The sequence below is a fragment of the Mangifera indica genome, unplaced genomic scaffold (assembly GCF_011075055.1).
Source record: "Mangifera indica cultivar Alphonso unplaced genomic scaffold, CATAS_Mindica_2.1 Un_0003, whole genome shotgun sequence".
Classification (NCBI taxonomy): Eukaryota; Viridiplantae; Streptophyta; class Magnoliopsida; order Sapindales; family Anacardiaceae; genus Mangifera; species Mangifera indica.
In genome coordinates this window covers 105,481-120,313 of record NW_025401095.1, presented here as the reverse complement: position 1 = coordinate 120,313, position 14,833 = coordinate 105,481, and the positions used below count along the sequence as shown (strand labels likewise).

The 14,833-nt window shown below is 30.2% G+C and overlaps 1 protein-coding gene across 1 annotated transcript; it reads left to right on the top strand.

Moving 5' to 3' along the window:
* The first annotated feature begins 12,303 nt into the window (after positions 1-12,303).
* Positions 12,304-13,043, top strand: LOC123205325 (putative germin-like protein 2-3). The gene is made up of 2 exons (XM_044622277.1): positions 12,304-12,415; positions 12,508-13,043. The coding sequence occupies exons 1-2, from the start codon at positions 12,304-12,306 to the stop codon at positions 13,041-13,043; spliced, it is 648 nt and encodes a 215-aa protein (XP_044478212.1).
* Positions 13,044-14,833: the final 1,790 nt, after the last annotated feature.

The window sequence follows — 14,833 nt, the reverse complement described above, 5'->3', positions numbered from 1 at the left end:
ATATATAAGGTCGGGTCGGGTCTTAAGCTGACTTATTTAAACAAATTTTTTTAAAAAAATTTACACAAAAAATTATTTTTTAATTATTAAAACCGAGGATAATACCCCAAATAGTTTATTTACAATCTCTCATTTGAAGCAGAGAAATATTGTGGTTACATGATAAAAAATATTATAAGTTTATAACATAGTACAAATAAATTAATTTACATACTGTATAATTACAAACATAAATAAAATTTATATACCATACCATTTATCTACTCGTTCTCAATGTCTAAATTTATGAATTTATTTAACATTTGATTCATTTGATATTAGATCTATTTGTTATATTTTGTAATAATAAAATTGAAATAAAAATGAAATTATAAACATAAAAAAATATTATTTGAGAATTCAAACAATTTTTGAAAGAGAGTTGATGAGAGCAAATGAGATTAAAAATATAATGAAAAAATTGAAATTGAGAGATTGATACATTTGTAAATAAAATTAGAAATGAACAAAATTTGGATTGGTTTATATAAAAAAAAAATAAAAAAAATAAAGCAATGGCAATAACCCTTAAAGGCTTCTGCTTGTGGAAGAAGCAACTGAAGCTTTTGTTTGGCATAAGCCTTGCTTCTGCCATTTTATTTTTTTTATTTGTAAACCATGTTGATTCATAGGTCTAATATTAAAGTTCACACTTTGACCTAGAAAACTTATGGGCTAGGCCTGAATTTTGGGTTTTAAACAGAATCTTTATTTGGCCTAGCACAATTAACGTATCTAATTGTTATCCCCACTACAATTCATTGGGCTGTTATTTGTCACCTTTTGAGGTATAATTGAGGCACTGATGAATTTAGAACTATCATTTCCATGTACTTCTTCCTTAGAATTGAGTGCATACTTTGATGCTAATTGAGCAAGCAATCCTATCAATCCTAAATCTACCATTACTTCTGTGTGTGTAATATTCACTTAATTCTTAGAAGAGTTAACTGTTGTTATTTATGTTTAACAGTCAAACATACTGAGACTTATTATGATTTTGTTCATCGTTATCACAAGGATGACACTCTTACATTGCCATTTGTTACATTGTCATTTGTTTCTTTTGTTTTATGCATATTGTTGACCTCTTCACCAAGTCACATACATTGAAGGGGATGTTAAATTAAAGTATTTTATTATTTATTTATTTATTATACTTATCTTTACAAAGGGTAGTATTGTCTTTTTATGTCTTTTTCTTATGGATATGCAAAACATGTTTTCTTATGTCCAATTCAATAAGAAACTCTAGTATCTCTTTTTTTCTCTACAACTGATTCTTAGTTCTTACAAAATTGATTCTGCTAAAGGGAAAATGGCTGGCATCTACAAGCTTAGAGTCCATGCAGGAAATGAAGCTATGAACCCTCACTTCCATGAACATTGATCACACCAGGTGCTAGAAGTTAATAAGCAGAAAGTTTCAAATACAGGAATAAACACATGTAAAAAATAAGATAAAATAAAAAAAATAACTGGGGTCTGCAACGCAGAAATCTTGAAGCAAGATTGGCTCAAAGGGCAGCAGCTAATAAAAGAAGTGATGGCGGCTAAGAAATTAAATACCAAAATATTCTCGGCCATTTTGATCTGTCTTTTATAGGCACTCATTTTATAGAGAAAACGTCTAAATCAATTTAAAAAAAATATGAAGGAATGAGACGGCGTACGTTGAAGCTTGAATTGTTTAAAGTTTATAAAGCAGAAAAAGATTCAAGGAAAAATCCTCGGGCAGAAAAGATTCAGGTGCCGACGAAGCTTGAAGCGTGTTGAAATAGTCTACATACAAACTTAATCTCTGCGGTTAATGGATATATTAGAATCTTATGTGTACAAAAATAATAACAGGCTTCACACTCAAAAGTGCTCTTTGTCGTAATTACAGAGTCCAATTTAGTTTTGGCCATTGGTTTTTTGTCTTTGATCATATTTTGTAGATCACGTTTCAGTTTGACATGGCCAGATGAGCTCTCGCTGTGTGTGTCTACCGTTAATAATATTGTCCAGCAGCAACGTCGTTAGATGGTTCTGTTAGAACGAAAAACTGAAGATTGAGCTGGAAATAAGAAGCTTGAGAATGAGAAATGGTTTTGAGATAGATAATTTTTTAACAAGAACAATGTTTAGTGCACACAGTTTTAAATATTTAATTGAGTTGTTAGTTAATCTATCATAGTATAATTGAATGTTATTTTATATTTAATTCAAAATTATTTAATCACATATAACACATTATATACATTCAAAAGTAATAGTCTAAGTAGAAATAATTAATGTGGGTTTTAATGTTTATTGGATCTTTGATAAAAGTCTAATTATTAAACTTAGTTATAATTAATCATAACTACGCATACCATATAGAATACCGAATCAATAAAATTATGTGTACCTATTTTAGATATATAAATTGTACATACTTATATGTGTCATCACATAATTGAGTAATTTTGAATTAAAGATAAAATATTATCTAATCATATGATGACACATATAAGTGTATACATATTTATATATCTAAAATAGGTACACATAATATTGCTTATATCAAATTATAAGTTTAATCTAAATACAAAATCAAAATTAGAGATATAGAAAAATTTATTTCAATCATGCCTCTAAATCTATCAAACCTTTGAGAATCATCTAAAAAATAAAGATATGCAATGACCGGTCTTCTACTTATAAAACCTCCTTTATGATGACTTTTAATAAAAAAAGATGAAATGATAGGGTTTTGGAGAGAGAGTCAAACCAATTTATAGAAGATTATTGAATCCTCCTATTAAAAGTTGAATAATCTAAAAGTCCACTTTAATATCTTTGGAATGTATTGGACTTATCTTTATAGATTACTTAAACTTATTTATAAGCTAGCACTAGATTATTAAATTATTCGGGTTTATTAAACACAAATTATAATTAATATTAATTCACATCAGGAAATTTTCTAATATTTTTCCACATAAACAATATTAATTATTTTTATTATATATATATATATATATATATATATATATATATATTATAAGAAAAGGAAAACAATTGTTTACGTTTGGTAACTAGTATTTTAATTTTCAAGTGACTATTATTTTAAAAACAAAATATTCCAAAGATTTATAACACTTAATTATCAATCGAAGTAACATACTTACCAATAATAAACTAAGACATTATTTATGTTTTCTACTAACACAAGATCACCTACGACTACAAATACTAGTAATCAAGTTAATATGAATAAATGATTTGGAGGTGTGGTAAAAATAATACTTAATTATGTGAGCTCAAATGGTGTTATGTCTTTATTAATCATTTTTATGATTTATTTTTAACCTTTATGTTTAAAAAAGAATAAGAGAAGTTTTTTTGCTTTTAATGAAGTGTTTATGTTACAAACTTAGTCGAGACTTACAAAATATGCATACAATTATCATGCTTAAGAGAAACTTGAATTTTAAGACACATGTTGTACTTTGACTATATATAAAACAAGATCGGAGAAATTTAGGATTATAATGAAAAATTCAATTAAATATAATGTCATAAATTGAAGAAGAAACTCTTTTAAGACTCTTACTAACCGAGGGAATAAAAAGATTCTAACACACTCATATTCATTATATGATTTTTAAAAACAATGGTCTAAGTCATTTGCTTAAGGGATTAGCTAACATAACAACAAACTAATGTACTCTATAATAATGTCTCATTTCTTTATGAAGTCTCTACAATACTTCTCTTTAAATATATACCCTTATACGAAATATGACCTAAAGAGATGTATACAACTTAAACTTTAAACCAATCATAGCGGAATAAAGAGCATGTTTATAAATGCTAGGGATAAACCTTCTTAAATCCTAGAACAAAAGTACATTAAACCCATGAGAAACCTTCTTTTACCTAAGGGATGAGCAGACATCCATACTCACATGAACAACTGTTCATCGGTGTCTAGAAATCCCTAACTTACTAGTTTTTGCATATCCTTGCCATGACAAAGCAATTCTTTCTTTCCCAATCATACGAAAAAGGTCTATAATCACCCTAATGTAATCCTCAATTTCAATAAACCCATACCATACGAACATATTACAAATCGTGCTTTAAATAAACAATTTTTCATAACTAAACAATAACATGCATACACATAAATCAAATCCTAGAATTCTAGCATGCCTTCATGCCTAATATCAAGATTATACCAGTATAGTCTAACATCCCAGTATGTTCATATATATTTACAGTAAACCGATCAAGGCCATGGTAACCATGTTTATCAGCAAGCAGGTTTTAAAAAAGAGAGGCTAACTAGTTGCTTGCTTTTTGATGATCTTTGCTTTTCTTCACGTAGCTTTGGCTTCTGGTGAACCTATTCCTCCTTTACCGCTTTCAAAGTCTCTTAAATCTCTATATTGCTTTGAAATTCAAACGATGCCAGTATGAGCCAAAAATCCTATGACACGACATGAACGATTGTGCATCTTCTATGCATGATTGTCCCTGTGGTTACCACAACAAAGGCGCATTTCAAAATTATTGTGAAATTGGTCCTTATCCAATTTCAAAATCAATGAATAGATAAATAGTGTTCATCCCCAATATGAATGATCTTTTGTCCCTCACACTTAATCATTTTCATGTGCTCAATGTGAAATGACTATTCTACCTTCTTTAAGGCATGCACAGGCATCTACCCTTATGGTGTACTTTCGTTCATGCAATCCAATCAACACAAACACAAAATAACTTAATTAAATTCAAAGAAAAAGATTGTAGCACCCTTGGACATACTTATGGGTGTTATAGTCCTTGACTGTAAGATACTTTATCTTTATGTGTTTTGTCTTGCTACCAACTTTACTATTCTTGCAAAAGAACATAATTGCATTATTGCCACAGTAGATCACAAGTCATTAATTATGGTCTCAACCACTAAAAGCTTAGTGATGTAATTCTTCAACTATATGGCCCTTACAATAACTAATAAATTTTGCATAGATAGTTGAAGATACTACCAGTGTCTTCTTGATGCATTTCCATGATATAGCCTATCTTAGAAGTATAAAGATGTATCCTGAAATGGATTTCAAGTCATCAGAATATTCGCCAAAGTCTGAATTAGAATATCCTACTACCTCAAAGGTTTCCATTTTTTTGTATACAAACATGAAATCCTTAATCCTTTACAAATATCTCATAGTTTTTTTTGGCCTACTACCCAAAGATCATATTTTGGATTAGTAATATATTGAGAAAGAACATTTATAATAAAATCTATGTCAACCCTTGTACACACTTGCGTATATATCAAGCTCTCACTAGCATTAGCATAAGGAGTACCTTGCATAAATGCCCTTTAACCATCACTTTGAGGACACTACTTATTGTTGAATGTATCTCCTATTACAATAGATTCATTGTCAACCTTACAATTTTCAATATTGAATCTTTTGATAACACACTTGATATACACTTTTTTAGATAAACCAAACAACTTGTGAGCACTATCTCGGTGGATTTCAATATCAATAACAAATTAAACTTACTTAGGATCTTTCATATCAAAGTCTTTAGATTGAAATTACTTAGTCTCATAAAACATATTACCATCACTCCTTATAAATAGGATATCATTAACATAAAGCTCTAAGAAAATGAATCTACTCTTACCGATCTTTATACACATACATTGATCAAATCTATTTTTAGTGAAGCCATATGAGGTCACAACCTTATCAAATTAAGATAACACTACTAAAAAGCACATTTTAAACCATGGATAAAATTTTTCAGTCTACATATTATATGTTGTTTTCCTTCAACCACAAAACCATTTGGCTACTTCATATACACCTTTTCATTAAGATTACTAGTAAGAAAAGTTGTTTTGATATCTATCTAATGAAGCTCTAAATCAAAACGAACTATCAAAGTTATTATAATTCTAAACGAGTCCTTAAAGGATACAAAGGAGAATTTCTTATTAAAGTCAATCCATTCTCTTTGAATAAACTCTTTTACAACATGTCTTGCTTTAAATCTATCTATCCTCCCTTTAGATTCTCTTTTAGTCTTAAAGACCCATTTACAATTGATAGACTTGAAACCTTTAGGTAACTCCACTAGATCCCATATTTTGTTTTTCTTTTTGGATTACATCTCATCTTCCATAATGTTCATCCACATATTTAAACTTGGACTCTATATAGCTTCATAGAACAAAACCAGATCAATTATATCCTCAATATCATACTCATTTTCAGCCAATAAATATAAATATTTTAAAGGGGTACCTCAACAACAGGATCTTGTACTATATTCTCAAGAATTTTAACTTACGGTGTATAAGGATTCTTGAGTTTCTATTGTTTCTTTTTGTACAAAAACATTTATCCCAATAGGAGGAGGTAAAGGAATAGTGACAACCTTTTGAATAACATCAACTACAGGATTAATAATAACAAGAATCTCAACAGTTACTGAAACATCATCAACATCAAACTCAAGGAACTTAGTAATTTGAGACTCTAGTATTCTTGTACCATGTGAAGGACAATAAAACTTATATCCCTTAGAATGAGTTGGGTGTCTTATAAAGTAACACATGATAGATTGAAGGTCAAGTTTTTTCTCACTAGGATTATATATCCTAATCTCAACAGGGCAACCCTAAACTTGAAAATGGTTAAGGCTAGACTTTCCACTAGTTTATAACTCAAAGGGTATCTTGGGGACATATTTACTAATGACCCTATTCAAAATGTAAAAGGTTGTTTTGATTAACTCACTCTAAAGATACTTTGGCAAATTTGTCCTATTTATCATGCTTCTCTTCATATCCATAGGTGTATGGTTATGTCTTTTTAGCACATCATATTGTTTAGGACTCCTAGGTATGGTATATTAGGCAACAATCCCACACTCTTACAAGTATTTAGCAAATGGGTCCATACATTCACTTGTGTCTTCATGTCTCCTATAATACTCACCTTCATGATCAAATCTTTTTATCTTAATAACTTTCCCCAATTGTTTTTCTACTTCAGTTTTAAAGACCTTAAACTTCTCTAAGGTATTAGATTTCTCTTTAATTGAATAAAAGAAACTATAAAGGGAAAAGTCATCAATAAAAGTAATGAAATATTGGCAATCACAAATTATAATAGAGTAAGACCCATTTATGTCAATGCGAATCACTTCCAATAAATTTGAACTACAAGTCTCTCGGGTCTTTTTAGTCTTATTTAATTTAATTTGCCCCTAATACAATCAACACAAGTTTCTAGATTATCAAAATCTAGTGAAGAAAGGATATTATCCTTTATCAATCTATCAACTCTTTCTTTAGATATATTACCTAGTCTCTCATGCTATGAAAAAAATAATTTTTCATTGACTAAAGGTCTTTTTCCCACATTATTTTAAACATTCATAGGAGCATAAGTATCTATAGGAGCTAAACACATACTATACATTTCATTATCTATAACACATTCATAATAACTTCAAAATTTCATGATAATTCAACTAAAGATTTTTCAAACTTAGAACAAAATTCACATTTATCCAAATTTGAAACAAAAATAAAATTCTTTCTAAATGAAGGTACATAGAATGTGTTATTTAAAACAAGCTCAAAACATTTTTAAACCTAAGGCTAACACTTCTACAGACTCTACGTTGACTTTTGCATTATTTCCAACTCTAAGCATCCTTTCAGCCTCACTTCATCTCCATTTGGTTTTGAACCACTATAAAGTAAAAGTAACATGTGCACAGTTGCACCGTTGTTAAGCCACCAAGAATGTGATTATATATCAACATAATTAGATTCAAAACAAACAAGGCTTGGTAGGGTTGCCTTTCTTATCTATCAAGACTTATATTTATAGAAATTCTTTTTCATATGGCCTTTGTTCTTACAAAAGAAATACTTCATAGAATCTTTTCTATCTATTTCATTTATGGGTCTTCCTTCATCGATATTTTTCTAACCTTGACCATGTCTTTTGTTCCAATTTTTTTTTGGGAGAAATATGATTAAACTTGCCTTTCTTATTCTTTTTCTTATTAGATTCATTTGTAGATTGAGAAACAACGAAGACCAACTCGCCATTTTCCTTGTAATTTTATGTTTCTCAGCTACACACTTAGCAATCAGGTTATCTTAGTTCTAGGTTTCACCCATGGTGGTTATAGGTTGCTTTGAGTTGGGAAAATGATTGAGGTAAAGTATCTAAGGTATGGTGCTATGAAGCTATTAGGGAGAAGGATGTTATGTTTCTTGAGTTTGTCTTGAATGTAAATCAACTTGAATATGTAAACCCTAACCCCATAGACTTTGTGTATCTCATACCATATAACTCATTTATAAGGGATGAAACTTCAACATTATTAGAGGTTTGGAATTGTTTTCCTACAATGGTAAATAATTCCTTAACAGTCCTATCAATTGGCAACCCACTGAGAAGGTGTTCAGCCATAGTCTTTTTCATGACCATTAGGTATGGATATAATCCAAGCTGACTCGATCTCAAAAATCAATTCAGCTCGATTTAGCTTAACTCAAATTCATTTGATTAAAATTCGAATTAAACTTGAGTCGAAAGATTTTGTTCATTTTTTAATTTAAGCCAAACTCAAGCCAAGTTGTGTTCGACTCAAATCTGGCTTGAATGCAAAGCTTGAATAAGTAGTTCAAATTCATGGCTTAATTCAATTCAAATTTATGAGTCAAATCAACTCAAATTCAGTAGTTCAAATTTGCAGTTCAAATATGTGGCTCGGTTTGATTCGAATTTGTGGCTTGAATAAGAAATTTTGAATATTATTTGGGTAAAACAAACTCATTTTGTCAATGAACCACAAATTTTAGTCATATAGTCTAATCGTCAATTTAAACCATTAATTCAAGCTCAATTGAACTATGAATTTGAACCATTGATTCGAGCTACGAAATCGAGCCAAACTCAAACTGAACCAAGCTAAGCCATTTTTCATTTAAGTCAAACTCAAATTGGACTTAATTTTGGCTCAACGAACTAGATTTGGATCATTTTCTATCCAAGCTAAACTTGAGCCAAGAGGTATTTAGGCTTGGGCCTTCTCGAATCCACCCCTAATGACCATCATATATAAATGGTTCAACCTCTCCCACTTAGTAAACAAATTCTTCTTTTCAATGGTATTCTCATCTTTAATATCTATTGGCTTATCTTGAACAAGTGTCATATCCCAATCATCCATAGTCATAATAAACTTAATATCTTATTTCCATGCCTTGAAATTGCTTCCAATCAAAACCTCAATGGTAGCGTTGCTATTGTTTAGAAAAAGGGAGACTAAAAAGAAATAATACATGAAGTTGAAAAAAAAAAAAAAACCCTAATCAAGGTAGCTTTTAAAATAAAAGCTTGATAAATTACACCTTATAGGGATTAATAGGGCATTATCATTAAGTCACCTTTAGGTAAAGAAAATGACTTGCAATAATGGTCCTAGGGATTCCTAAGGAATTATCATCAACTCACTTTTGGGTAGAGAAAATGACATACAATTAGGGTCACAAACATAAGGTTATAATAAAACTTTTGAGGACCTTAAAAACATATAATGTGAGAAAAAGATATCACATTTGGGCAGATAATTTTTCTAAATCATGGTTTATTCTTCATTTGATAGGAAAACACTTGTCAAAAAAACCCAATGACCTTTGGGTGTATCGGATTTCTCATGACCGATGGATTTCCAAAATTAATCTTATGCAAAGTTAAATTTTAATATATACGATAACCACTTTTGGATAAGAAATTATATGCATTAAAATCGTTGAATGTATCATTATTGAAGGGAAAATTTTGTAAAGCTTAATAATGTACTACTTTGAAAATTAACATTCTGACAACTCACAAAAGTATTCCAATGATAACAAATTATTTTGCTCTGATTTAAGATTTGATGACATACAATATCTTATGATCTTTAGCACTCTTTTTAAAAATTTGTTGCATTTAACCCTGTGAACAATACTTTTATGATATTTTAAGCTTTAATAGTAAAACTTTACTGATTTAGGACTTTAGAAAGATAATACGCGCCACCAAACATGAGTAACTTGAGTTTACACACCATCACATGTCCAAAAACCTCTGCCACATGCCGTTATGCGCCAACATAACACCTCACACACCTACACACATCATGGACACATTTTTGTGCGTGAATTTCGACCTGAGACTATGATAAACCCTAGCTGTCAATTCCTCAAACTCCGACGCCTAATTCTACCATCTTTAGAATTACTTTGTTTCTAATAGCCCTGTTGTGATTTTTTGCTCACTTTTCTAGCATTAAAGGCGATGTCGTTGATAGGATTTGGCCGTGAAAATGTAGTAGGAACATGGAAAGAAAATCTAAGCCTGATGACTCTTACTGCCGTCTTTAGCCACTAATTCTGGTCTAGACATGGGGAAATTATTTGACGTGAGCCACAAGCTTGCATTCGCTACAAATTTGTAGATTGTGGCTGATATTAAAGGTTTTTTCGGGTGATTATTTGAGGCTCAATGGGGCCAAAACTTCAACAACATTACGAAAATTTGAAAACTTAGAAGGAAATTTAATCTATAACCCGTACAATTCCCGAAAAGTAATTCTTAATTCTAACATTTGATCATTCAATTGAAAACCCTAAAATTGAATATAAGTTTCAAACCCTAATTTCAATCCTAAAATTCAAATTTTTTATCTATGTCATTTTGCTCTGATGCCACATATTAAATTTAATTCTGATCAATTGTAACTACGTATACTATATAGAATACTGAATTATAGGTTTAATCTAAATATATAATCAAAATTAGGGATGTAGAAAAACATGTTTAAGCAATTCCTCTGAATCCGTTGAACATTTGAGAATGACCTGAAAATTTAAGGTATGTAATAATTGGTCTACCACTTTTGAAACCTCCTTTTTGACAACTTTTAATGAGAAAAACTATAATGATAGGGTTTCAAAAAAGGGATTTAGCTAATTTATAAAAGATTATTGGATCTTCCCATCAAAGATCTAATAACCTAAAAGTCCATATTAAACCATCTATCTAAATGTGTGGAGTGTATTAGACTTATCTTTATTGATTACTTAAGCTCATCGGTAAATTAACATTGAACTATTAAATTACCTAGTTTTATTAAACACAAATTATAGTTAATATTAACTCGCATCAATAAATTTTCTAACACTAATAACTTATTATTATATATTGATTAGATCCCTTTTTGAAACCAAAACATAACAGTTTTTACCTATTATGGCTGTGATTCATTGAGGTTTTAATGAAGAAAGATCAATCACTTTAATACAGATAATTTTTATAGTTCTACATATTCAAAATGAAGGGTTTATTAGGAATTCCTATAACTCTAAATAATTTTAATTTAGTATTTTATAACATTTGCGTAGATTTAAAATGTTTGTTGAGATGTGTTGTGACATGAATTTCCAGCATATAATATCAATTCGTACAAATTGTACTATAATAAGTTGGCTTAGACATGTCAAGGGGGTCGAGTTGGCCACTGGGGGTATGGCCTGCTATTGTAACGAGCTATATTAAGCCCATGGGCTATGTCGAGGCCCTTGAGACAAGGCCTGTGAACCGACTCATGAAAAATTATTAAAAAATAAAAATAATAAAAATTAATTAAATATTAAAATATTATTAAAATTATATAATTCAATGGTTGACCTATAAAAGCACACACGAGCCAGCCGGCAAAGGCAAGACCCGGAGGGTCCTGGGCAGTGTGTTGGCCAAATGCCAATGCCACCACTAAGTTGGCAAAATACAAGTTTCTAGAATCAATTTTCTTTGAGCTTTTCTTCCTACAATTTTTTTTTCAATGTACATTTCAAACATTAGGGCCATTAATTAATTTTTCTTCTTAATTAGTGCTTTACGACGAAGAAATCAAACCGCATGAAAGTTAAACATTTGGCTTGAAGGTATCTGTCTTCTCCATGAGTCTGGTTTAGACTGAAGACTTCTTCAACATTTCAGGAATCTGCATACCGCGGTTGCTTTCTTTATCATTGACTTATTCTCTCTTCATATAATAATACATGCATTCACATATGAAAACACTTCTACTTCGTCTATATATAGAGACTTCATAATATTCCAGCATCGCAGCTCCAACTCTCTTAAAACTAATTTTCTTCTAGTATCTCCATTTGAAAGTTCAGGAAAAATTGAGATGGCAAAGAACACTCTCTTACTCGGCTTGCTAGCTATCACTTGCACTCTGGCCATCGCATCTGACCCTGGTTCTTTGCAAGACTTCTGTGTTGCTGACACTAACAGCTCAAGTATGGACTTCAATCTCCTGATTATTAATATATGTTTCAATTTTTATTATTGAAGTGACTGATTTTATTTATATATATTTGTGTGATGGCAGCAAGAGTGAATGGCCTAGCCTGCTTGGACCCGAATTCTGTACAAGCCAATCATTTTTACTTCAGTGGACTGCATCTAACGGCCGACACATCGAACCCGCTCGGCTCCAGGGTGACCCTGGTGTCTGTGACTCAAGTTCCCGGACTTAATACTCTTGGTATTTCAATGGCTCGTATTGACTATGCAGCATCGGGTGTCAACCCTCCTCACTTGCACCCTCGAGCCACCGAGATTTTTACTGTGTTGGAGGGCACTCTCTTTGTTGGTTTCGTCACTTCAAACCCTGAAAACAGGCTCATCACAAAGGTACTTTATAAGGGTGATGTGTTTGTGTTTCCAGTAGGGCTTCCTCACTTCCAGAAAAATGTGGGAAATGTTAGTGCAGTTGCAATCGCTGCTTTAAGCAGCCAAAACCCTGGTGTCATCACCATCGCCAATGCTGTATTCGGATCAAATCCCTCCATTACTGATGATGTTCTTGCTAAGGCTTTCCAGATTGACAAGACTGTGATTGATCAGCTTTTGGCAAACTTTTAGCGAACTGAAAATATCGAACCCAGGCAAGAAGAATTACCTTTTCATGTTATTTTGTGTCTGTGATACTATAAATAAATTCATTGTTTTGAGTTAACTAAATTTGCATAATATTGTTTTGTTTAGGAATTCTTATACAATTCTCAGCAATCGTTTAATTGATCAAGATTACTACGTATCGATGTACAATTTATGAATATTGGATGGTGATTATAAATTATGATTACATGAATAATTGGTTATGTGATAATCAATTCTTATATTTGTGCATGATTGTTGGATTACCGATAATTATAATGTAATTGTGACTAACAAATAATCTAAAAAATTGATTGTTTGTATTAAAATGCTTAATATGTCTAATACTTCATCTTTTGGATTTGAAAGGCAAAGAATTCATTAAATCCAATAATTCAAAAAAGGATAATTCTACCAACATCCAGATTATGACTTCAATAATCTAAAAATAAATGTAATTATAATATACCATTAATATTTCATATAAGAAATCTCAATACTATGTTAAGGTTCTACAAGTATGTGACTAGTGACAGACCTAGATCCTTCGAATATTTCAAGAAAAAAAATTCATAAGTTCTATAAATTTAAAGTTATACAATAAATAGCTTATATGTTCTAGAAATTACTCGATCCAATAATAATGTTCATAAGCAAAATACATAAAATTATTAGATTAAAAAATAGGTCCAATGTTGTTAAATTATTGCTCTGATGCGAGACAAAGAATCAATAAAACAATTCATATCTACTTTAAGCATATAAATGGATACACATTTGATGTGTATCATCGTGTGTCTGAGTGTTACTTTATACTTAATTCAAAATCATTCTATCACATGATAACACACGTAAATGTATACTCAAATTGGATACCTATATTATTGCTCTTTAGACATTTTGTTTGAAATGCTTATATTTTAGTTTGCCTTCAAGAAATTAATTTTTTATGGGTTTCATAGCTAAGTTCACAATTATTGTTTTCAAAACATTGAAATGTATTGAAAACAATTATAATTGTATGTAAAAAAATTATCAATAACTATTAAAGTTTTAATATTTATCCTTACCTTGAAATTATAAATTATATCATAAAGGCCAAAAGACTTGTTCCCACCCATAAGCAACTTTTTGTCACTCTCTAACTTTCGGCTGAGGGAGAAGAACAAGGGAACATTGGCTGACAGTTAGGAAGCAATCATCACCAGAGAAGAAAAAACCTAGGGAGGAAATAGACACTTTTCAAACTTTGAAGAAAATTTTGAGGGGGAAATTGTGAGATTTTCTAATTGAGGGGGAAAATTGTGATAAATGTTTAGTTTTTTAATTGTTTTATTAAATAACGATTTTACCCCTAACTCTAATTAAGATTTTTAACAAAAACTTGTTCATAGGTAGGTATTTGAATTTTTAAAAGTTAGTTGGTACTAATTAACTTTTCAGTAAACCTTAGGTGGGAATAAGTCCTTTGGCCTCTCATTAAGTTGAAAATTATAGATCCAGTAAACCTCTTCATGGATATGTTTATTATAGGAATAAGTTCTATGTGTTCATAAATTATTTTGATACAAACTTAACCAATTATAATAAACTGTAATAAATTATAATTTTTTTAGGTCCCATTTTAAGAAAACTTATCTTCAAATGATAATAATTATTGTATATTTCAAAAATATATGTTACTTTAAACTAAATGTTTGAGATAGAAAAAAAATGTTTATCTAAAGTTATTTTACACGATGATTTATTCTTTAAAATTATAATCACATCGTTAA

Bases quoted from the DNA above. Each gene is read 5' to 3' on its own strand.
- LOC123205325 (XM_044622277.1), top strand. From the start codon at position 12,304: ATGGCAAAGAACACTCTCTTACTCGGCTTGCTAGCTATCACTTGCACT. The intron at 12,416-12,507 runs GTATGGACTTCA...GTGTGATGGCAG, and splicing joins TGCTGACACTAACAGCTCAA to CAAGAGTGAATGGCCTAGCC.